A 23,531-nucleotide genomic window follows, 5' to 3' on the forward strand; every position below is an offset into this window, starting at 1 on the left:
TAAATTTAATGTTTTTTTTTTTTTTTAACATAAAAACATTTTGTATTGGGGTATAGCTGATGAACAATGTTGTGATGTTGTGGTAGTTGCAAGTGAACAGCAAAAGGACTCAGCCATATATATATACATGTAAATATTTAAAACATTTCTTTTAAATGTTTCTCTGGTATGCAACATATTGCTGAAAATAATTTTAAACCCAATCTGAGAATCTTTTAAGAGGTATGTTTCTTTTGTTCGTCTTTATTACAGACACTGGAACTTCCCTGATGGCTCAGACGGTAAAGAATCTGCCTGCAATGCAGGAGACTCAGGTTCTATCTCTGGGTCGGGGAGATTCCCTGGAGAAGGGCATGGCAACCCACTCCAGTATCCTTGCCTGGAGAATTCCATGGACAGGGGAGCCTGGCAGGCTACAGTCCATGGGGTCTCAAAGACTCATACAGGACTGAGCTGATAACACACATTACAGATATCTATATAGTATTAAGACTTATGCTGCCATTTTATTTTGATTTTTCATATAGTGTGCTTTTTTGGTCATTTCCCCGCACTTTTTTCTTTCTTGCTTTCCAAAGGATAAAGCCAACTTTCTTCTTACATTTCAAAAGTTATACCTTCTCTATTTAAAAAATGTTGTGATTGCTTTAACTTGACCCCGTGTTCCTCCTTGGAATAATTTCTAAGTGTATCATTCATTTTATATTTCCCTTAACAGGAAAAGTACTTTTTCACACCCTCATATTCTTTCAGTCTTGTCCTTTCCTCTCTCTCATATCCCATCATCTTGACAGTCCCTAAAATTCAGGTTGATTCTTCTTTTGCTTAAGTCCCCAACCAAATGCTAGCTGTCTTGTCCTTCAAGTGCTTTCCCTCAGGCTAATAATAAAATTCTATGCCAAGTCCCTTGTCTTTTTCTTTTTGCAAATATAACCTGCAGCAACTGGAGATTCTGCTCTCCAACTAACCATTTCATTCTCTCTCTCCCCATTGCCCTTTGGCTGTTTAAAATAATCAGATTTTATTTTATTTTTTTGCCACACTACACAGCCTGTGGGATCTTAGTTCTCTGGAGTTGTCCCCTTTCCCCCCTTCTCCCCTGAAGTGGAATTACAGAGTTCTAACCACTGGACAGCCCTAAGGATATTTTTTTAATACCCTCACATTTGATTGACTATTTGGCTCTTTGCAAGATTCCTCTGAATATTCTAAAACTTTGTGGGAACCTGCTATAAAGCACAGGAAGCTCAGCTGGCACTCTGTGATGACCTAGATGGGTGGGAAGGAGGTTCAAGAGGGAGGGGATATATGTATACATATAGCTGATTCACTTCATTGCATAGCAGAAGCTAACACAACATTGTAAAGCAATTATATTCCAATAAAAAAACAAAACTAGGGAAAAAATTGCTATTTTATCTTCTTGCATTTAGTGTTTCTGTTGAGGAGTCTGATGTCACTTTGATTTTTATTCCTTTTTATTTCTTTTGAAGATATTTAGAATTTTATCTGATTTGATGTTCTTAAATTTCGATATGAGTTTGAATGTGTTTTCCCCCTCCCCCTCCTTAGTTACCCCAATTACCACTTAGCAAATGTGTTCAACTTGAGACCTTTCACCTTTCTCTAATTCTCAGAAATCTATTACCATGTTTCTTCAGCTATATCTGCCCCTTTTTTTTCTTCCGCTCTTTGGGGAATCCTATTATCCTGATCTCACACTTTTTATGTCGTTTAGCATCTTTTGAAATATTCTGTCTCTTTAATCTTTTCTTCTGCCCTCTGGGAGACTTTATTTTCTTGGGTTCCAAAATCACTGCAGATGGTGACTACAGGCATAAAGTTAAAAGATGCTTGCTCCTTGGAAGAAAAGCTATGACAAACCTAAATACCATATTAAAAAGCAGAGACATTACTTTCCTGACAAAGGTCCGTATAGTCAAAGCTATGGTTTTTCCAGTAGTCATGGATGGATGTGAGTTGGACCATAAAGAAGGCTGGGCTCCAAAGAATTGATGCTTTTGAACTGTAGTGTTGGAGAAGACTCCTGAGAGTCCCTTGGACTGCAAGGCGAACCAAACAGTCAATCCTAAAGGAAATCAGTCCTGAATATCCATTTGAAGGACTGATGCTGAAGCCAAAACTCCAATACTTTGGCCTCCTGATGCGAAGAACTGACTCACTGGAAAAGACCCTGATGCTGGGAAAGATTGAAGGCAGGACAAGGGGACAACAGAAGATGAGATGGTTGGATGACATCACCAACTCAATGAACATGAGTTTGAGCAAGCTCTGGGAGTTGGTGATGGACAGGGAGGCCTGGCGTGCTACAGTTCATGGGGTCACAAAGAGCTGGACATGACTGAGCAACTGAACTGAACTGAACTGGGAGATTTCCTCAGCCTGATCTCCCAGTTCACCCATTTGTTCTCCAGCTGTGTCTATCCTTTATTTTTTCCCCAATTGTTGTGCTTTTAATGTCAATGAATATGTCTTTTATATTCGATAAGTCTACTCAGTTCTCTTTTTATGGCTTCTTGTTTTTTATTTCTATCATTTGTTCTTTATATTTTGAGGATATTTATGATCTTATTTTAACTTCTTGGTTCATCAAGTTCAACATTTCTGTTCCAAACAGTTTAGGTTGCTCTTTTATCTATGTCATTATAATAGTTAATCACTTCAGGTTCTGATTATTTTGGCTTGCAAGTTTCCTGGGCTGGGGTGGGATTTGTTCTCAGTTGGTTCAGAGGGTAAAGTGTCTGCCTGCAATGCGGGAGACCTGGGTTTGACCCCTGGGTCGGGAAGATCCCCCCTGGAGAAGGAAATGGCAACCCGCTCCAGTATTCTTGCCTGGAGAATCCCATGGATGAAGGAGCCTGGTAGGCTACAGTCCACGGGGTCGCAGAGTCGGACACAACTGAGTGACTTCACTTCACTGTGTCTGGTGATGGTGTTGGGCCCCTCAGCCAAAGACACCAGAGAACTAGGGTCACTATTCTCTCTGCTGCCACTCTACTAGGCAGCATTGTGGGGAGGGATATACCTTCAAACTTTAATTTAAAACTCTGGGAAGAGGCAGTCTCTTTAGTCCTTCAGCTCTGGGGATTTACAGAAGGAGGAGGCTTGGCTGCCTTAGGTCAGTCCACACCTATTTTCATCAGCTTCTTATCTTGACAAGGCTTTTATGTTGTCCTGTTTGTAGTCGGCTGTCAAGAGTTCTTATCTTTCCATGGAGGCAATCATCTTGTTATTCTTTTTCTAATCCTTACACCTTAAGAAAAATGGTCATAATCTTCAATTTAATGTTGAGTAAGGTGGTAATAGTGGGAATCCTTTCCTTGTTCTTGACTTTTATAATAATTTAAAGCATTCATTTACTATTGAGAATGAAATTCCAGTAGGTTTTTGATAGATACTCTTTGTTAGTTAAGATATTTTTTTCCATTCCTGGATCACTAAGAGTTTTTACTATGAATGGGTATTGAATTTATTCTGGCATCTGTTGAAATAATCATATAATTTTAATTTTTAACCTGTTAATGAGGTGACTTACATTAATACAGTTAAAACCATCTCTGCATTCATGGCATTGACCCAACTTAATCATGATGCATTTTTCCTGACTGTAATGCTGGATTCCATTTGCTAATAGCTTATTTAGGCTTCTGCATCTGTAAGCATAATTGAGATGGATTTCTAATTTTCCTGTCTCATATGGTACATTTCTGGTGCTAGCATCGAGGGTGAGCTACTTAGTCCACAGATTTGGCTGTGTGTAACGAATACCAAAAATAGCAGAGGCAAGGAGGAGGCAGAAATTGATTTCTTTATCTTGTACTATCTGGAGGTTTGTGGTGTAGGGCTGGTTTGGTGGTTCTGCCTAGCTGTCTCTGGTTTGTATGGTTCAAATGGCTCATCTTTATTTTAAGCAGCAGTGAAGGAACGATGGCATGTTCTCTGCCATTCAGGGCATGAATCAGAACTTGCATGTATCAAACAAACCAACAAAAGTTGCGTATATCACTGCTACTGGCCGGAGTTGGGACCAAATCCAGGTTCAGCTCAGAAGTCAATGTTTGAGAGACAAGGGTTGATGGGAAAAGACAGATGCTTTATTCAGGAAGTCGGCAACCTAGGAAGATGGATCAGTGTTACCCAAACCATCTCTCAGCTGCCAGTTAGATGGAAAAGGATTTAATAGGGAAAAACTGGGAACTTTCAGGGTGTGCAGGCAGGGGCTACATGCAGAACAGCACAGTCAGCTCTGACAAGCATCTCAAAACCGGCCATGCAGTGACCTGGTCAGTATCAGCATGTTTTAAACGTAATCTACAGCTCCAGGGTTGATTTGTTCACATTTCCTTGAGGCCCATTTCTGATGTTAGGCAAGCTGTAGATATCAGTACTGCTCAAGATGGAATAGCTTATATCAAGGTTACAGTTTGGTCATCATGCAGCTAGCCTTTTCCTTCTGGTGATGGTTTTAGTATCCACAAAACAACTCAGGAATTTGTATTGGACACTGGTTTCCATGTCCTTCAGGAGAAGCTAAGATTTCTGGGACTGCCAGATGGTTGACCTGTTGTTTAAATTGTTACTGGTTCTCCTGGCCCAGCTTCTTCTATCTTTTGTTATTATATATTCACATTCTTTCAATCCCTGACTCTTGAGCTGGCTTTTTGTGACTCACGGAATACCTGGGAGACCAAAGGTTTTCTATGAATTAGCAGCAAGTGGAGGGCATGGATGGTGGGGTGCGGTTTGCCCCGGGAAGGCCCCATAGTTTCCTGCTCTGTTCCATCACTTTTATCTACTTCTCTTGGCCAGAGCTTAGTCATGTGGCAAGGAAGACTGGGGACTGTGGCCTTTACTTGAACTTAAAAGTAACCATTCTTTTGCTACGAGAGATAAGAGGAGAATAGGTAATGGGACAACCAGCAGTCTTTACCTCAAAGATTATTGCATATCTGCCTCATAAAGTAAGCTATGCACTGTTTTCTCTTTTTCTGTTTTCTGGAAATATAAATTTTGTATAAGATTTTTTTTCTTGGCTATTTGGTAAACGTTGGTAAAAATCATCAGGATCTGTTTTATTTTTAATTTTTATCTTTGTTGTGTGGATTTATACTACTAATCAATTTCTTTAATAGTTACAGGGCTTCAGTCTTCTTAGTCCATGTTGATGAGTTTTATATACAGATATATATTTCTCCCCTGCAAAACTGCCTATTTTATGTAATTTTTCAAATGTCACTCTCAGTTTTATCTGGGGAAATCCTGGTTAATCTGTTTTAAGAGTTTGGGCCTTCAAAATCATTTTGCTTTTATTGAGAACCCCAGGCCATTACCAGTTTAGCACCACTTTTTATGCTAACTTTTTATCTCCAGATTTTCTGAACCATGCCAGCCCCGTAAACTAAAACCCCAAATCTGCACAAAGGCAGACCCAAGGTTAAAATTTCTCTAGGAAGACTATTTTTCCCCATCCAGAGTCCAGATCAAGCTATAGGAGCTTCCTTGTAATCTCATTTTGCTGGTGGGAGATTTTCCTTTCAGGCCATTCTTTCACTATGGAAGCAGTCCTTTGAGGGTCTTTGCTTCGTGTAAAGGGCTTTCCAATTCCCAGCTACTTGCAGATAAAAGACTCATTTCTTCTCAACTGATCCCTAAAAACTGAAGCCCTTTGTTTCTGAGACTAGAAACCACCCCTTCCCAAGGACAGCTGTAGCATTAACTCACGCTCACTCCTTAGTTTTTAGCTTCTCCTTTGCTTTGGGCCTCTGAAAATTTCCTTTCTTGTGAGCTTAGCTATGAATTAGAAAAAGTATGAAAGTTACATCTCAATCAGAGAGAAATAGAAGTCTAATTCTTTTTTATTTCTTCCTTTTTTAAGTTGAAGTATAGTTAATGTACAATGTTATGTTAGTTTCAAGTGTCAGCAGTGATTCAGTTACACATACACATTCCACATACTCTTTTTCAGATTCTTTACCATCAATATAGACATTACAAGACATTGAGTGTAGCTCTTGGTGCCATACAGTAGGTCCTTGTTTTTATTTCTTTTGTGTACAGTAGTGTGTATATACTAATTTGAGATTTTTCTTGTTTCTCGAGGTCAGATTATATCGCTATAAACTGCTCTCTCAGAACTGCTTTTGCCGTGCCCCATGAGTTTTGGACTGCTGTGCTTCCATTGTCATTTGCCTCTACTTACTTTTTGATTGCCTCTCTGATTTCTTCAGAGGTCCATTGGTTATTTGGTAACATACTGTTTAGCCTCTACGTATTTGTGTTTTTTCCAGTTTTTTTTTTTTTCCTGTAATTGATTTCTAAGCTCATAGCCTTGTGCTTGGAAAAGATGCTTGATATCATTTCAATTTTCTTGAATTTACCGAGGCTTGATTTATGGCCCAATATGTGATCTATCCCGGAGAATATTTCTTATGCACCGAGAAGAAAGTGTATTCTGCTGCTTTTGGGTGCAATGTCCTGTAAGTAGTGCGTATATGTTAATCCCAACCTCTTAATTTATCATCCCCCATCCCGTTTGGTAACCATAAGTTTGTTTCCTATGTCTGAGTCTATTTCTGTTTTGTAAATAAGTTCACTTTTATCATTTTTTAATTTTATTAAACACTTTTGATTAATTAGTTAATGTTTTGGCCTCACTGTGCGGCATGTGGGATCTCAGTTCCCAGATGAGGGATTGAAACCATAGGCCCTGCACTGGAAGCTCAGAGTCTTAACTACTGGACTGCCAAGGAAGTCCCCGTATCATTTTTTGAGATTCCACGTATTAAGTGGTATCATATAATATTTGTTTTAACCTGACTTACTTCACTTAGTTTAATTATCTCTGGTGTTTCCATATTGCTGTATACTCCGCCATTTTTCATGGAGAGTGCCCCAGAGTCATGTTTAAGACTGAAATTAAATTTTACCATCCTATTACTTAAAATCCTTCCCCGGTTTCCTATTGTGCTTAGAATAAAATCCATAACACCGGCCTACAAGGCTCTGCATGACTCAACTTCCTTCTGACTTCTGCAGCTCTATCTTACGCTATTCTTTCCCTCGCCATCCACGCCCCATCCACACTGGTCTTCATTTGCTTCTTTCACACCCCAAATTCCCTCCCATCTCTGGGTCAATGCCTGGAATGCTCATCCTCCACTCCCTTTGGGGGAACTCCTCACCCCTCAGGAGGCCTTTCCTGACCACCCTGCCCAGGTGATGATTCTCTCTCATTGCACCCATTGGTTTTCATGCATAGCTCTTACTACAACTTGTAATTTACATTTACTTGCTGTCATCCTCACTTGATTACATGCCCCACCAGTGTAAGGAATGTGTCTGTTTTTTTTTCACCAGTGTATCCCCAGGGCCTGCTGCAATGTTACTACTTAATTAACATTTGTTGAGTGTATGAATCAGGAATGAAATGGAGAGCTGTACCCTTGAGAGCCACACTGAGGAGTTTATTTATTTATTAAAAAAAAACCTTTTAATTTTATATTGGAGTATAGCAAATTCACAATGTTTTGACAGGTTCAGGTGCATAGCAAAGCAATTCAGCCACACATATACTTGTATCCATTCTTCCCCAAACTCCCCTCCTATTGAGGCTGCCACATAACATTGCACAGAGTTTCCTACGCTGTACAGTGGGTCTTTGTTGATTATCCATTTTCAATACAGCAGTGTGTGCATGTAGGTCCCAAACTCCCTAACTATCCCTTCCCCCATCCTTCTTCCCTGTTAACCGTAGGATTGTTCTCTAAGTCTGTGAGTCTGTCTCTGTTTTGTAAATAAGTTCATTTATATAATTTCTTTTTAGATTCTCCATACACACTGAAGAGTTTGAACGATGTGATGGTCAGTGAAGAGCTCCAGAAGTTTCTTGAGTAAGTGAGGGATAGAATGGATAGCTATGATCAGAATGAATGAAGGGAGGGGCTGTGGTCCAGGAAGAGACTGGTGAGGTTGCTCTCCCAGGGCAGCTGGGGTGAGGCTGTAGCTACAGGCACAGAGAGGAAGAGCTGGCCAGGTGAGGTTCCCCGGGAAACCCGGCAGCACTTGGTCTCGGCTCAGTGAGGACCTGGGCTGGTGAGGCTGCCTGGCTGGGCCTGGGGTTTCTACAGAAGAAGGCAGGGTGATGGCCATCGGATGACCAGGGGAGCAGTGGGAGGCTGAGACTCTCAGGGGAGGGTGGGGCAGCCTGAATGCAGATTCACGCTCTTTCAAGCTGGTAAAGAATCTGCCTGCAATGCGGGAGACCTGGGTTTGATTCCTGGGTCGGGAAGATCCCCTGGAGAAGGAAACGGCAACCCACTCCAATATTGTTGCCTGGAGAATCCCACGGACAGAGGAGCCTGGCAGGCTACAGTCCATGGGGTCACAAGAATCGGACACGACTTAGTGACTAAACCACCACCAAAGTGAAAGGATGATGATGCTGTGAGAAAGAGGGGGAGAAAGAAAGGAGATGGAGGGAAGCAAGCAAGAGAGAAAAGGATAGAACACTAATGTCAGCCACCAGCAGAGAGAGGGAGAAGAGCAACCAGGGAAGTGGCTAGAGAAGAAACTAGGGTGAAGGAGAGGCAGGCAGTGGGGGTGATTGAGGAGTGGTGCTCTGCAGCCAGGCCAAGCTGCGTTTCAGTCCTGGCTCTACGCTTAATCCCCTGAGCTTCTGTTTCCTGATCTATTAATCACAGACATTCCCCACATTACAGGGTGGTTGGGAGGATTAAATTAGATAATGTAGGTATAGTACTTGAAACAGTGTTTACACAGAGTAAACACTCAGTACATTCGCGTTTCTCCCCTCCTACTTGACTGCTGCCCTCTTTCTGTTTTAGAAGCAGATGTTTATCAAGCCAGAAGCTGGGCAGGTTTAAAAAGTCTTTATTACTTAACTCAAGGATGAGCTTGTTCTGAGAGACTAATTCTTGTGAATTCTTATAACTGTGTGATAAACATAAACATTCCAGAAGCCAGCTCGAGTTCTTACCAGAAGGAAAGTTTCTGTGAGAATCCAAATAAAGACCAGAGGTTAGTTGCTAAATAAACAGCCAGGAGAACTAGAGGTGGATGATCTTAACATCCTGAGTAACCTGGGATGATGACGTGTGTTTCCCCTCTTGTAGGGAATCAATTTCCTCATCCATGACATGGGGCTCAGAGAGGCATTGAACGAGATCAGCCTCGGTTGTCACCAAACTGCTATACGTGAAGCTGGTCCTAGATGTTTTACCAATTATTTGGAGAAAATATGTTCATTTCCAAGCTAGGAGAATGAATGAAGGAAACAAGCAGATTTTCCTCAATTTTAAGATTTTCTTTATTATTTTTATATTAAAAACTGTTAACACCTGATACTGTGGGTGTATGCTCAGCCATGTCTGACTCTTGCTGCCAGGCTTCTCTGTCCATGGGGATTCTCCAGGCAAGAATACTGGAGTGGGTTGCCATTTCCTCCTCCAGGGGATCTTTCTGACCCAGGGATCAAACCCACGTCTTCTGTGTCTCCTGCATTGACAGGCGGATTCTTTATCGTTGAGCCACCTGGGAAATCCCTGAGATTAGCAGGAGACAAGCTAAGAGCTCAAAAAAGTGTATAAATGTTGACAGGGAAACTAGAAATAGACTACGGTCCTTGAGTTTCAGTGGATGTGTGGGGCTTGATCCTGGTTTCATGTTGCTGACATGTCAGACGACCCCATCCGGGCAGTGACATTGTTTCTGAGTGCATATCCTGGCTTCTTTTACTGGTGTATCTGTAACGTTCACTGAGGGCTCTCTGGGGCTCTACATGTGTTATCTCGTTTGATCTGTGTGGTAGATGGCGGTGTGCTCATGTTACAGGGGTGAGAGGAACCTCCTGATTCTCAGCGGGGGTTAAGTCATGTTTGTAAGGTCACAGGTGAGCGTCGTGACTGTGGTAACTTGCTTCCTCCATTTGCAAAGAGATCCTTGATGGTAGGCTGGGTACCTTACCCACGCTGGCCATTGATAACACCCTGCGTCCCTGGAAACAGGGATTGGTCAACAGCTGAACCATATGGGACCATATGGTGAACCATTATGAACCATATGGGACCAATCAAGGCTCTTCCTGGGATATGTGAACCCTGGGTTTATGAAGCTGGAACAGTCTGCGGCTACATTCTTTGATATACAGAGAGACCTTGGTACAGTAAGAGTGAAGCCAGCACGCAGAGAAACAGTGATGAGAGAAGGATGGACAGATAGATGGATGGTCTTAAGACCCCTGTTCTGGGCCCCAGGGCTGTGGCTCATGGACCTGTGAATTATCACAGTGACCTTACCAGTTATGTAACACAGTATATCCCCCTTTTTCTTCAGTGAGTTTGCCTTGAACTGCCATCTCTTATGGCTGAAAGATCTTGATCAATGGAGCTCGAATACAGTGGAGTTAAGATTCAATCTCAGACTCCAATGTCTTAACTTCTTTGCTACAACCATTTCCTAGTATTATACATTGATCTCTTAGCACATCTCTCTTTAAACCACTTCCTCATGAGCAATACCCTATGCTTTTAAAAATCACTGCTCACCTTTCTGAGTCACCTTTCTTTTACTGAAGCTGCTTTTAGCTCCTTTCTGAGATTTGGGAAGTTCCTAGATGTATCAGAACACATCAGAATGCACCTCTCAAGCTGAACGTTTCTGGGAAGAATGTTAATCACTCCCCTTTGCGTTGATTCCGGTTGGCACTAGTTTCACCAAGTGATATTCTCCATCTGTGGCCCCATCTTCTGGCAAACGGCAGAACCCCACTTCAGACCTAGGTCTGTCTGACACCCAGGCCTGAGTGCTTGGCAGCAGGACAGCCAGAATCTAGGCCCCTGAGTCAGGCATCAGACTGTAGCAACTCACAGGCCCCTGTACTCTGACCTTGTAAGGAGCTGCTGGCTGGAGAGGCAAGTCCCCAAACCTGAAGTCCAGCAGTGCGGGGGAATGGCCCAGAAGGTGCCTGTGCCCCTGGGAGCCCACTCTCATGAGGACACAAATGAGGGTGAGGGCGGCTGGAGGTGGGCAGGTACAAAGAGTGGTTTGTTCCTGGCCAGACCCCTGAGGAATGACCCTGGTTAAAAGGTGTAGATAGCAGTAGAAGGGCCAAGAAGGAGGAGACCTAAGTACTGGGGTTTCTGAGGGTACTCATTGTTCACACTCCACCTCCTTTTTGAGTTTGGAGAAAGTGGACCAGAGAATATAATTTAGAACTGGAGGCCAAAGCCCTTTAAGTTCCTCTCCTGCTGCTTCTTGAGTTGACCATCCCCGTCTCATCACAGAGGGCAGCTGCCCTCCTGCCCCTGCCCCTGGGGGCAGTGTGGTCACCAGGGAGGTGAGGACAGGATAGGGCTGGCTGGTGGAAAAAGAGAGCAGCAGGCTAGGAGTGCGGCCTCTTCTATCAGAGCCGGGAGGGAGTGCTGGGGGGAGGCGTGGACCGGCCCCTCCCTCTGAAGAGCCCTTCTGAGGAGTGGGCTGTTAAGTTGCCCCCTCCCCCAAACTGGCGTCGGTAAGAAGGCTGCTTCTGGTGACACTGGAGATAGCTGGATTTGCAGGATTGTAGAAAATCAGCTTTTATTTGTTTATTTGCCTGCGCCTTGCAGCTTGTAGTATCTTAGTTCCCTGACCAGGGATCAAACCCAGGCCCCTGACAGTGAGAGTGCTGAGTCCTAAACAGTGGACCACCAGGGAACCTGCAAGTCAGCTTTTAGAAGGTTCAGGGATGGGGGTAGAGGATCTAGAGTCTTGGAAATGTGGGGTCAAAGGGAGGAGAAAGGGTGGTGGCAATGAGGGACTGTGCTTGTGCCTGCTTCTGGCCATTCACGGGACACTTGCTCCGTGTCAAACACCGGGGATCCTAGGAGTTGACCATACTCAGCATCCATGTCCCAGCAGCCTGAGCTAGTTGGGGAAGACATATAAATAAATGGCTACAACTACACGTAAAATGTGCTGTTACAGGGAGATTGGCAAAGGGCTGCAGAAGTACGTAGGAGGGACACCTAACTTAGCCCAAAACCCCACTCTGTGTGTGTACACATGAACACACATGTACACCCATGTGCTCTAGTATGTGAGGAGGCTGGGGAGTAGATCCAGGGATGCTGCACAGAGGAGTTGCTCTTTGAGCTAAATTTAAAGGGTGAGTAGGAAGAACTATATAAAAAAGATCTGCACGACCCAGATAACTACGATGGTGTGATCACTCACCCACAGCCAGACATCCTGGAGTGTGAAGTCAAGTGGGCCTTAGGAAGCATCACTACAAACAAAGCTAGTGGAGGTGATGGAATTCCAGTTGGGCTATTTCAAATTCTAAAAGATGATGCTGTGAAAGTGTTGCACTTAATATGCCAGCAAATTTGGAAAACTCAGCAGTGGCCATAGGACTGGAAAAGATCAGTTTTCATTCCAGTCCCAAAGAAAGGCAATGCCAAAGAATGTTCAAGCTACCACACATTTGTACTCATCTCACACGTTAGCAAAGTAATGCTCAAAATTCTCCAGCCAGGGTTCAACAGTACATGAATTATGAACTTGCAGATGTTCAAGCTGGGTTTATAAAAGGCAGAGGAACCAGAGATCAAATTGCCAACATCCGTTGGATTATCAAAAGAGAGTTCCAGAAAAACATCTATTTCTGCTTTATTGACTATGCCAAAGCCTTTGACTGGGTGGATCACAGCAAACTGTGGAAAATTGTTCAAGAAGCAGGAGTACCGGATTACCTTACCTGCCTCCTGAGAAATCTGTATGCAGGTCAAGAAGCAACAGGTAGAACTGGATATGGAACAACAGACTGGTTCCAAATCTGGAAAGGAGTATGTCAAGGCTACATATTGTCACCCTGTTTATTTAACTTCTATGCAGAATACATTGTGTGAAATGCTGGGCTGGAAGAAGCACAAGCTGGAATCAAGATTGCCGGGAGAAATATCAATAACCTCAGATATGCAGATGACACCACCTTTATGCAGAAAGTGAAAAAGAACTAAAGAGCCTCTTGATGAAAGTGAAAGTGGAGAGTGAAAAAGTTGGCTTAAAACTCAACATTCAGAAAACTAGGATAATGACATCTGGTCCCATCACTTCATGGCAAGTAGATGGGAAAACAATAGAAACAGTGACAGACTATTTTTTTTGAGCTCCAAAATAACTGCAGATGTGACTGTAGCCATGAAATTAAAAGATGCTTGTTCCTTGGAAGGAAAGCTATGACCAACCTAGACAGCATATTAAAAAGCAGAGACATTACTTTGCCAACAAAAGTCTATCTAGTCAAAGCTATGGTTTTTCCAGTGGTCATGTATGGATGTGAGAGTTGGACTATAAAGAAAGTTGAGCACCGAAGAATTGATGCTTCTGAACTGTGGTGTTGGAGAAGACTCTTGAGAGTCCCTTGGACTGCAAGGAGATCCAACCAGTCCATCCTAAAGGAGATGAGTCCTGGGTGTTCATTGGAAGGATTGATGCTGAAGTGAAACTCCAATACTTTGGCCACCTGATGAGAAGAACTGACTCACTGGAAAAGACCCTGATGCTGGGAAAGATTGAAGGCGGGAGGAGAAGGGGGATGACAGAGGATGAGATGGTTGGATGGCATTACCGGCTCGATGGACATAAGTTTGAGGAAGCTCCGGGAGTTGGTGATGGACAGGGAAGCCTGGTGTGCTGCAATCCATGGGGTTGCAAAGAGTTGGACACAACTGAGCGACTGAACTGAACTGAGGAGGAAATTCCCCGGCGGTCCAGTGGTTAAGACTCCGAGCTGCCAGTGCAGGGGCACTTGTTTGATCCCTGGCCAGGGAACTGAAATTCCACATACTTTGCAGTGTGGCTAAAAAAATAAATAAATAAAATAAAGGATGAGTAGGAGATTGACGACTAAGGTCCATATAGTCAAAGCTATGGTTTTTTCAGTAGTCATGTATGGATGTGAGAATTGGACCAAAAAGAAGGCTGATTGTCAAAGAATTGATGCTTTAGAGCTGTGGTCCTTGAGAAGACTCTTGAGAGTCCCTTGGCCTGCAAGGAGATCAAACCAGTCAATCCTAAAGGAAATCAACCCTGAATGTTCATTGGAAGGACTGATGCTGAAGCTGAAGTTCCAATACTCTGGCCACCTAATGTCAAGAGCCGACTCATTGGAAAAGACCTTGATGCTGGGAAAGATTGAGGGCAAGAGGAGAAGGGGGTGACAAAGGATGAGATGGTTGGATGGCATCATCGACCTGATGGTTTAAGCAAACTCTGGGAGACAGTGAAGGACAGGGAAGCCTGGCGTGCTGCAGTCCATGGGGTCACAAGGAGTCTGACGTGACTGAGTCACTGAACAACAGGAGATTGACAGGGGGACAAAGCAAGAAGAAGCTTCCTGAGAGAATGAATGGCTTGGGCAAGGGCTCAGAGGTACGGAAGGGCATGGCATGTGCCTCAACGCAGTTGGGTACCTAGGGAGGTGTGCCACGCTGGGTAGCCTTCTTCTAAAGTTAAGGGAGATCACTCAGTGTTTTTACTTGTGGAGTGACATGGTCAGATCTGAATTTTAGGAAGATCACCCTGGTGGCAGAACTGAGAATGGGTCAGAGTGGGGGACAAGGTTTGAGGTGGGGGAAAAGGCCAGATGTACTTGCAATAGCCTAGGAACCAGGTGATACAGTGGGATCTCAGGCGGTGTAGACAGAACTGAGCAGTATTTAGAAGGTCAGGTTGCCTGACTGGGTAACTGGAGGGCAGTAAGGGGAGGATAGGAAGACAGCCACGTTTTTGATTTGGGTCACTGTGTGAATAGAGGTATTATTTGTTGCAACAATAAGAGTCAAGGGAGGTGGCAGATCTGAGGAAGGTTTTTTTTGTTTTGTTTTGTTTTAAGCTTATTTTAGATTCAAGCCAGAGTGCATTTGGAGGGAAAGGAAGAGGGATCACTGAAGATGTCAGACCAGAGCAGGCAGAGAGATGAGCTCCTGGATACTGGGTGAGGTCCAGAAATAAGACTCAGAGGTTGGGTATAATGTGAGGGGATGGATGGTGGATGGTTGGTCTGTGTAGGAATCAGAGGTTAGGATTCTATGGGATTCTTTTTTTGATGTGGACTATTAAAAAAAAAAGTCTATATTGAATTTGTTACAAAAATGCTTTGATTTCATGTTTTGGCATTTTGGCCACAAGGCATATAGAATCTTAGCTCCCTGACCAAGGATTGAACCCATATCCCTCACATTGGAAGGTGAGGTCTTAACCAATGGACCATGAGGGAAGTCCCTAGGGGATTCTTGATGATTGGCTCTTCTAGGGAGGTTTACCATTGTGACCACCTGTATTTAAGCCATGCCTCATTAATTGTGTGAACTTGGGAAAACTTCTCTGAGCCTCAATTTTCTCCTCTGCAAAGTGGTGGTAAGACTGTACCAACTTTCTGGGATTTTTGTGTAAATTAAATGGGCTGATATATGGACATCACTCAGCACACAGCAGGTGCCTCATAATGTCAGTCTGGACTCCTCCAGTAAAGGATATGACAAATTCATTACACATGGAAATCCAGAATGACCCAAACCCAGTGTGATAATTGCAGGTTCTCTCATGCCGAGTAGGCTGTCAGGGGATGTGCTGTGCTGGGCTCACTCAGTCGTGTCCAACTCTTTGTGACCTCATGGACTGTAGCCCGCCAGGATCCTCTGTCCATGGGATTTCCCAGGCAATAATACTGGAGTGGGTTGGCATTTTCTCCTCCAGGGAATCTTCCTGACCCAGGGATGAAACCCTCGTCCCCTGTGTCTCCTGGATTGGCAGATGGATTCTTTGCCACCGGGCCACTGGGGAAACCCCATCAGGGGATTGCTAGATAAACTATTTCGTGCAGTTTGTTAAGAGAAAATATCTCAGCAGATTTGGGGAGGGCAGAGAAATAATAAAAAGGATCCTTGTGGTGAAAAATTTTGAGTTCAGAGGTTGGTGCAACTTCCCCAAGTCGCATGCTTAAGTCAGGGGAAAGCAAGGGCCCTAGGGCCCCAACAGCGAGACCATTTCTCTTTCCCTGGAAATGCCCCAGGGATGGTGGGGAGGTTGACAGAGCTTGACAGTGTTCAGCCCCTCACTTCTGCTACCTAGGTCCTTCCTGCCTCCTCCCTATGGCTTTTAAACTGTTTACAGGCATCCAACTTCCATTTCAGAAGTCCACCTGGGCGTCTCAGCAGGACCTGTCCTGGAAACACTTCATACGTCATGCAGGTGTGAGAGGTGTGGGTGTGGGAAGGCTTGCTGGAGATGAATCAGCATTGTCTTCTCCTGCCTGAGTCAGGAGCAGGGCTGGGCAAGTGCTGGCCGACCCAGACCGGAGGGAGGGAAAGAAGAGTAGGGAGACCAGCCTGCAATGACACGTCTCAACCACCAGGGGGCATGAACAAGACGGGGAAAACCCAGGAGTTGCTGATGGGAAACCTTTGGCGCTGGAACCACGCCTAGGGGAAAGAGGACACCCAGCTTCCCAAGCCGGGCATGGGCTCAGTCACTGCCAGGATGTGCCCACTGCCTGCTTGCGTCCTGGCTTCTCTGCCTTCATGAAGAAGTGGAGAGAGTAGAATGGAATTGGACTTTGAGGGGTCAGCCTGTCCAACCCTCCTGTTCTGCAAGGGGGAAGGAATTACTCTAGATTACCCAGCAAGTTAGTGGCAAATTACTGTGATTTTCATTCAGTTTCAGGAATATGGCTCCTTGATGGGCACAGCCCTGGTCTCAATTCAGGGACAGGTGTCCTGATGCTACTCCTAGCATTCAGAGGCGCTCTCTCTCCTCTCTGGTCTTCCCTTTTCCCTCACACTTTCTGTGACTCTGTTTTTCTTTGACTTTTTCTCCCAGTTTCCGTCTGACTGCCTCTTCGTCTCTTCCTCTGTCTGCCTCCTGTCTCCATCCCTGCCCGCTGGGGACTTTGCTGTGCTCCTTCCCTCAATGGGTCCCCAGAGCAAGATATTTCCCGCAGTCACTCCTCAGGGACTCATAGCTCTCTGAAGCTCTGTTTTCCAACCCAGAGTCTCAGTTCCACTCCTGGGAGCAGGCAGAGAAGTTATGATTTGGTAGCATAATCAGTGATGTGATTTCGGGAGGTGGGAAGGCTCCCTGGTACTGTCCCCAGCACCCCACCCCCTACGGTGCCAACCGTAAACTTGGGATGGCACCTGGTGTGGACAAGACCCTTTGCTCACGCGCTCCCTGCCCGGTGAGCTCACCACGTGGGAGTGAGGGCGAGAGAAGACAGGCGCACGAGTGATTCAGTCGAGATCAGAATGCTCTGAGCACAAAAGGAGTGCTTGATGTGGGACAGAGCAGGTGGAGGCAGACTCTGGTTAGCCCTGGGGCGGCTCCGTGAGGCGAGGGCATTGAACTGGCCTTTGAAGGATCTGTGGGACTCCGGGAGGCAGGGATGTGGTGAGTGGGCACATTTTGAGCAGAAGGATGGGCATAGGCAGCCTTGGCCACTCCAGGTGCTCAGGCACAGTGAGCAGGCAGTTACTCCTAACTGCAGGAGTGCAGGAGAGGTTGGATATGCAGGTAGGGGTTGGATATGCAGGTATGGGCCAGAGCCCGAGCACCTCACTTCCAGCAAGGGCCATGGGGACGCCACCGCAGAAGTACCATCTGCCTAAGTCCATCAGTTAAAATGGAAGAAGTGTTGTAAAAAGCAATGCATTGCACCCCACTGATCCTTACCCTCAGGGAGAACAATTTTTATTCCAAGCTCGATCTGAAATAGGTTTTGACAGAGAAGAGCAGTAGCACAAGGGGGCCAAGTGCCTTGGGGAGGAAGGACACTGGGTGGCTTTGCAGAGGTGTAGGTGGGGGTACTGGGGGCCCCCGAGGCCTGATTTCATCTATGCTGCTCAGGCTGCCCCCAAGTCCCACTGCGAGTGACCTCCAGGGAAAGAGCAGCCTGGCTTGATGTCTGATCCTCTGTGGGTTCTCAGGCTGAGTTTCTCTGTGGTGTCATGACCCAAAACTCCCCAGAGTGGGCCTGATGAGGGGGTCTCTGTTCCAGGGCCCTGTCTGCCAGAGCTGGGTTGGGGTTTCCGCCTGCTGCCTCGTGACTTCGGCTGCCCTAGCCCTGGGGGAGGAGGGCGGTGCCGCTGAGTCACTGCCTGAGCCTCTGGGCCTGGAACCGAGGGTGAGTCACCTCGGACTCGGGCCGCCGGAGGAGGGAAAGAAGCTGGTGGACATCTGGAGGGGGGAGGGGAGCTGGCACACAGGAAGGGCGGTGCCCGGACTGGATTGAGGCAGTAGGCAAGGGGGCCTGGGAAGGGGCCGTGTGAAGTCTGCTCTTCTCTGAAAGGCCCTCCCCTGGGCTGGGTCCTAAGAGGCCTCAGTGTTTGCCTTTCTCTGGGGAGGGGCCTGGACGAGTGGGTGAGCGAGGCCGAGGCTGTGGCCTCGTCCCCGGCCTGGCCTCCTGGCTTGGGAAGCTGTGCGGGCCCCCTCCTCACCTGCCCACCTCCCGACCTGGAGGAGACTCTCGTTTTCTCCTCCCTGCAGCCCTCCTGGGCCTTCCTTACACACAGAGACTGCTGCTCACCCCAGCTCACTATAGCAGAGCCATCTCCCACCTCACTGTCTCCCTGTCTCCTGCCAGACCCCTTCCTACCCGAAGGGGGCCTTTCCAGGTCTTTTAAAGCACACCCACTTGCCTTGGTTCATCACTGAAAGTTATTCTGGGGCCGGCTATTAAAAGTCACTGTTTCCCTCGTTCCCTGCGGTCACCCCTGCCCTCTTCTTCCTGATAGCCCCCAGCTGCCTGCTGGTTCCCAGCACACACACAGGCCCGTGAAGTCCCAGCACACACCGGCAACTTCTGGCCCGACAGTGAACTGTGACTCGCAGGCATTTGTCATGAGAACAAGGCTGGGCCTGAATCTCCAGGCCCCTGTGAACAGGGGCGGCCTCCCCTCGCCCAGGGCCCAGAATACCTTTTCCCCGTGACACCTCCCGCTCCCGCTGTGGCCAGGGTGGGGCCGGGGGAGGCGCTGCCCTTGGCTGCCCAGAAAGGGAGGGACTGGGAGGGGGTGTGAGGGGGTGGCAGGAGGCCAGGCTTTGGCGGGATCAGGTTAGGGCAGGTTTGGTTTCCTTAAAATGCAAAGTTGGGGGCCAGTGGGGCTAGCATATAAATTCCAACTCCGGGCATCTGGCCCTTTGCTTTCCTTCCCGAGTCTCTCTCTGCTCTCTGGTCTGGTGAGTACCTCTGTCCTGGGCAGGGCCGGGTGGGCAAGACCCCCATGGGTTTCTGCCTTTGTCCCTTTGGCATTTTTTTTTTTTTAATGGATTTTTATGGGAGCAGAGCTGATTTACAGTGTTCTGTTAGTTTCTGCGGTATGTCCCCTTAGGTTGCTCTTGTCTCCTGGTTCTCTTGGTGGAAGGCCCGGGGCCTCTGTGGGTCTCTGCATTTGGGGGGACCTCCTCCCCAAATGTGTCAGATAGAGGCTTTTTCCCAGTTCCTCTGTGAGGTTTAGGGGTTACTCTTGTGCTGTGTCTGCATCTTTCAGCCTGAGTGTTGGTCTAAAGGTACTTCCTGGGGGTTTGGGCCTAGGCATATGAAGTGTGGTGGTGGGAGGATTCGGGGGGGGGGGTGCTTTAAGGAGAATCCTGGGTTTGTTTTTTTGAAAAGTCCTGGATTCCAGCAGGACGAAGAGCCAAGGATCTCAAGCGAATGGGCCTGCCGGTGTCCCTGCCCTGAGCAGCGGCATAGCTCTGCTGCGTCGGTCTTCTCCCACCTCCTGAGGGCAGGGCTGGCAGGATGGGCCCAGGGTGCTTCTTGCCTCTGGCGCCTGCTCCTCCGGCCTCACCCTGGGACCTGCCTAATCCTCCCAGGGTGGTGTGACCGCTCTGAGAGGCAGGGCCTTGGAAAGGATGACCTCCAAGTTCTGCCCTTGGTCTCAGATTCTGTCTTGATCCTGGGGTACTGGGCTTTTGATTTCTTGAATTCCCGTCCCGGGAGAATCCTTCCTGTTAGGGAGAGTGTTCAGTTGCCAGCACCCCTGCCCCGGTGCCTCCAGCGTGAGGGGAGACACAGTCCCTAGCTGGTGAGAGCCCCTGGTCTGACGGAGGATACAACCTTCCCAAGGGAGCTTTCAGTTAGATGGGGAAGTCACTCCTCAGGGAACCTTGTACCCCTGGGCTGTAGCCAAGGACACTTCCAGAGCCCAGTGAGCCCCACTAACTAGCACGTGCAGACTCCTGTCTCTGCAGCCCTGGCACAGAGCCCACTGGCCTATGATAGAAGCTGACAGAAAGGATCCCCAATGGGACTCTGGCCACCCTGCCGTTTTTTGTTTTTTTTTTCCCCCATAGACGCTCTGGGCCCCAAGTATGATGGGAGGAGACATGGGGCCCTTCCAAATATAGGGAAAGGTCTAGCCTCTGCCTCACCCACCTAGTGTGAGATGGAGGTATGGCTTCTGGCCAGGGAGCCACAGGCTGAGGAGGAGACACAGCCCTGCCTGCCCATTCAGAGAGGGACTTGGAAAAGCAGCTTGGGGCTCAAGGGCAGCAGACGGTCCTGCAGGCTGGGCTGAGGCATCTCCCTCACTTGCCACCCCTGTAGCCTTGGATCCAAGATGTCCAGTCCCCTGGAGCAGGCGCTGGCTGTGATGGTCGCCACCTTCCACAAGTACTCTGGCCAAGAGGGAGACAAATTCAAGCTGAGTAAGGGGGAGATGAAGGAGCTTCTGCACAAGGAGCTGCCCAGCTTTGTGGGGGTGAGTGGGGCTGGCCGGGGGTGAGAGGGGCCTGGTATACGGGGTGGGGGCCCAGGACGAATCTCTTCTCCCTCCCTGGGCGGGGGTGAGTGGGGCTGGCCGGGGGTGAGAGGGGCCTGGTATACGGGGTGGGGGCCCAGGGTGAATATCTTCTCCCTTCCTGTGTGTGTGGGGGGTGGTGCTGGGGACGCAGACACTAGGGTGGGGTCAAGCCTTTTATGACCTCACCAGAGTGAGAGTGAAGCCTTCGTGTGAATGCCTGAGGGGGTGCTCCACTGCCGGCTCCTCCCTGCAGCTTTCCAGAGAACGGATGTGCTGTCAGAGCCCAGAGAGGGGAAGTGACTAGCTCAAGGTCACACAGCTCTCATTTGTGATCTCCTTCTCTCTCTTCCTCCTTCCATCCTCTCCCTCTTTTGTTTTTCATATTTACTTGCCAAACTAAGAAGGTGTCTAGGGAGAGAGAAGCTCAGCGCAGACACACCCTGAGATGTTTCGTAGAGAAATGCCATCAGTTTTCAATTTGCCACTTGCCCTCCCTTTAATCAACTCCTCATATGTCTCGTGTGCTCAGTCGTGTCCAACTCTTTGGAACCCTGTGGACTATCGTCTGCCAGGCTCCTCTGTCCATGGAACTCTCCAGGCCAGAATACTGGAGCAGGTTGCCATTTCCTACTCCAGGGGATCTTCCTGACCCAGGGATCAAACCTGAGTCTCTTATGTCTCCTGCATTGGCAGACGGATTGTTTTCCACGAGTGCCACCCGAGAGGTGCTCCACTCCCCCTCCGCCCCACCAAAAAAATATTTATTTGTTTGGCTGCACTGGAGTGAGGACAGAGGGAGGTGCATGGGCAGGAAGGTCCAGCTCTCCACCTCCTTCCACAGGCCAGTGGGCTCTGTGCCAGTGCTGCGGAGATGAGCATCTCCCTGGGCTGGTTAGTGGGGCTCACTGGGCTCCGGCAGCGGACTTGGGTACAGCCCAGGGGTACAAGGTTCCTTGAGAGTGCATGGGCGGGAGTCCTAGTTGCGGCATGTGGGATCTAGTTCCCCGACCAGGGATCGAATCCAGGGCTGCTGCACTGGGAGTGTGGAGTCTTAGCCATTGGACCAAATCCCAGTGGAGTCTTAGCCACTGGAACAAATCCCAAAGTCAGATCTCAGGCTTTGGACATACGAGGCATGTCTTTTTTTCTTAAAAAAATTTTTTTGATCATACTTTCCTAATTTGGTTTCATTTTATCTGGTATGGGAAAGAGTCTGCCTTTTTGGAATTCATTTTTCTGGTGATGAGGCATGGTGGTGGCTTCAGAAAGCTTGAGTTTCCTCATCAGCAGGATGTGGGTAATGCCCATCTCGCTGGGCCCTTGTGGGGAGCAGAGCTGATCCTATGAAGGGAGGGTCTGGAGATCCCCCAGCAGGGAGAGCTGGAGACTCTGGCTCATGCACTTCGCTATGTCCCCACTCACAGGGCACCCTAGTGCTCCCAGGGCCTCCCTGCTCACCATCAGCCCCAGGTGCTCCCTGCTTACCACGTACCTGCTGCCCAGGGAGGAGGGGAGAGCTGGGTTCCGCCCCATGAGAGCAGATGGCCTGACTGTCTCTTGCTTTCAGGACAAGGTGGATGAGGAGGGCCTGAAGAAGCTGATGGGTGATCTGGATGAGAACAGTGACCAGCAGGTGGACTTCCAGGAGTACGCCGTCTTCCTGGCCCTCATCACCATCATGTGCAATGATTTCTTCCAGGGCTCCCCAGCGCGCTCCTGATGCAGAGCTTGTGGCTCCCTGCTGTGGGTCTCTTCGGCCGGGGAGGACTCTCTATCTTTTTTAGTTTTACTCAATAAACTGTTTTTGCCGGTTGACAGTATTTTCATTGCTCAGTGCTGCCCTGTCACCTGGCTGGCCCAGGTGCTGTGCTGAAAGTTAAAGACCCAAAGCTGCTTTTCCTTGTGAGCTGTCTTAATCCCTTTCAGTGCAAGATGATACAATTCCTTTAAAAATGTTGTGGGTTTCCTGTGTATCGACTTACAAGTTCAGTTAGCCCAAAGCCACATTTATAAATCTCTTTGAGACTGGCCCTTTCCACCTTAGAGTCAGGGTGCTGGGAGAAAATGTCCTTATGATTCTTAAAGACCCTCTTGTCTGAAAGGGTCAAGAAGACACACTGTTAAAATTATTAGAAGACATATGATGTATCTGAGATCTGAGACTTGCCCTTAAATCTTTTTGAAGTCCACATGAAATTTCTCCTCTTTGACTTTATCTTACTCTGAGGCCCGTTTCCTTGGCAGGGCCAAGGATTTGATCTTGGCCCCAAGGCCATTTATTACTTTGAGAGCCATTTGTTGTCTGGGAAGACTGTCTGGGGTGCCCCTGGTGGCTCAGAATGTAAAGAATCTGGCTGTAGTGTGGGAGACCCAGGTTCAATCCCTGGGTCAGGAAGACCCCTGGAAGAAAGGAATGGACACCCACTGCAGTATTCTTGCCTGTAGAATCCTATGGATAGGGGAGCTGGTGGGCTACAGTCCATGCGGTCGCAAAGAGTCGGACACAGCTGAGCAACTAACATGATCTTGTACTACAACTGCCCTGGGCCCTCTATATTTTCTCTAAATTCTACTCAAATTGAAGAGCTCCTTTTTTTTTTGGCTGAACCATGAAGCATGCAGGATCTTAGTTTTTCCACCAGGGATCCAACCCATGCCCCCTGCAGTGGAAGCAAGGAGTCAAAAAGAGTTTTAATGATAAGGAAAGGGGGGATG

The 23,531-nt window shown here is 47.4% G+C and overlaps 1 protein-coding gene across 4 annotated transcripts; it reads left to right on the plus strand.

The window, feature by feature from the left end:
* Window positions 1-5,874: 5,874 nt before the first annotated feature.
* S100A2 (S100 calcium binding protein A2) lies at window positions 5,875-22,628 on the plus strand. 4 transcript variants are annotated; one of them, XM_043456398.1, is made up of 4 exons: window positions 5,875-6,497; window positions 7,844-7,910; window positions 16,212-16,269; window positions 18,071-19,251. In XM_043456398.1, exons 1-4 carry the CDS (start codon window positions 6,491-6,493, stop codon window positions 18,302-18,304), a joined length of 366 nt encoding a protein of 121 aa, XP_043312333.1. In that variant the 5' UTR covers window positions 5,875-6,490; the 3' UTR covers window positions 18,305-19,251. The 4 variants fall into 4 exon arrangements, with proteins under 4 accessions (XP_043312333.1, XP_043312324.1, XP_043312339.1 ...); XM_043456389.1 differs by lacking the exons at window positions 16,212-16,269; window positions 18,071-19,251 and adding exons at window positions 20,621-20,774; window positions 22,384-22,628 and having other exon boundaries at window positions 6,476-6,497; XM_043456404.1 differs by lacking the exons at window positions 5,875-6,497; window positions 7,844-7,910 and adding an exon at window positions 14,947-15,013.
* Window positions 22,629-23,531: the final 903 nt, after the last annotated feature.

This window comes from Cervus canadensis, chromosome 2, assembly GCF_019320065.1.
Source record: "Cervus canadensis isolate Bull #8, Minnesota chromosome 2, ASM1932006v1, whole genome shotgun sequence".
In the NCBI taxonomy this organism is placed as follows: domain Eukaryota; kingdom Metazoa; phylum Chordata; class Mammalia; order Artiodactyla; family Cervidae; genus Cervus; species Cervus canadensis.

Excerpts from the sequence above, each read along its gene's own strand:
- S100A2 (XM_043456389.1), top strand. Across the intron at positions 7,911-20,620 it reads GAGCTCCAGAAGTTTCTTGA|CCTTGGATCCAAGATGTCCA; the intron begins GTAAGTGAGGGA and ends CCACCCCTGTAG. Across the intron at positions 20,775-22,383 it reads AGCTGCCCAGCTTTGTGGGG|GACAAGGTGGATGAGGAGGG; the intron begins GTGAGTGGGGCT and ends TCTTGCTTTCAG.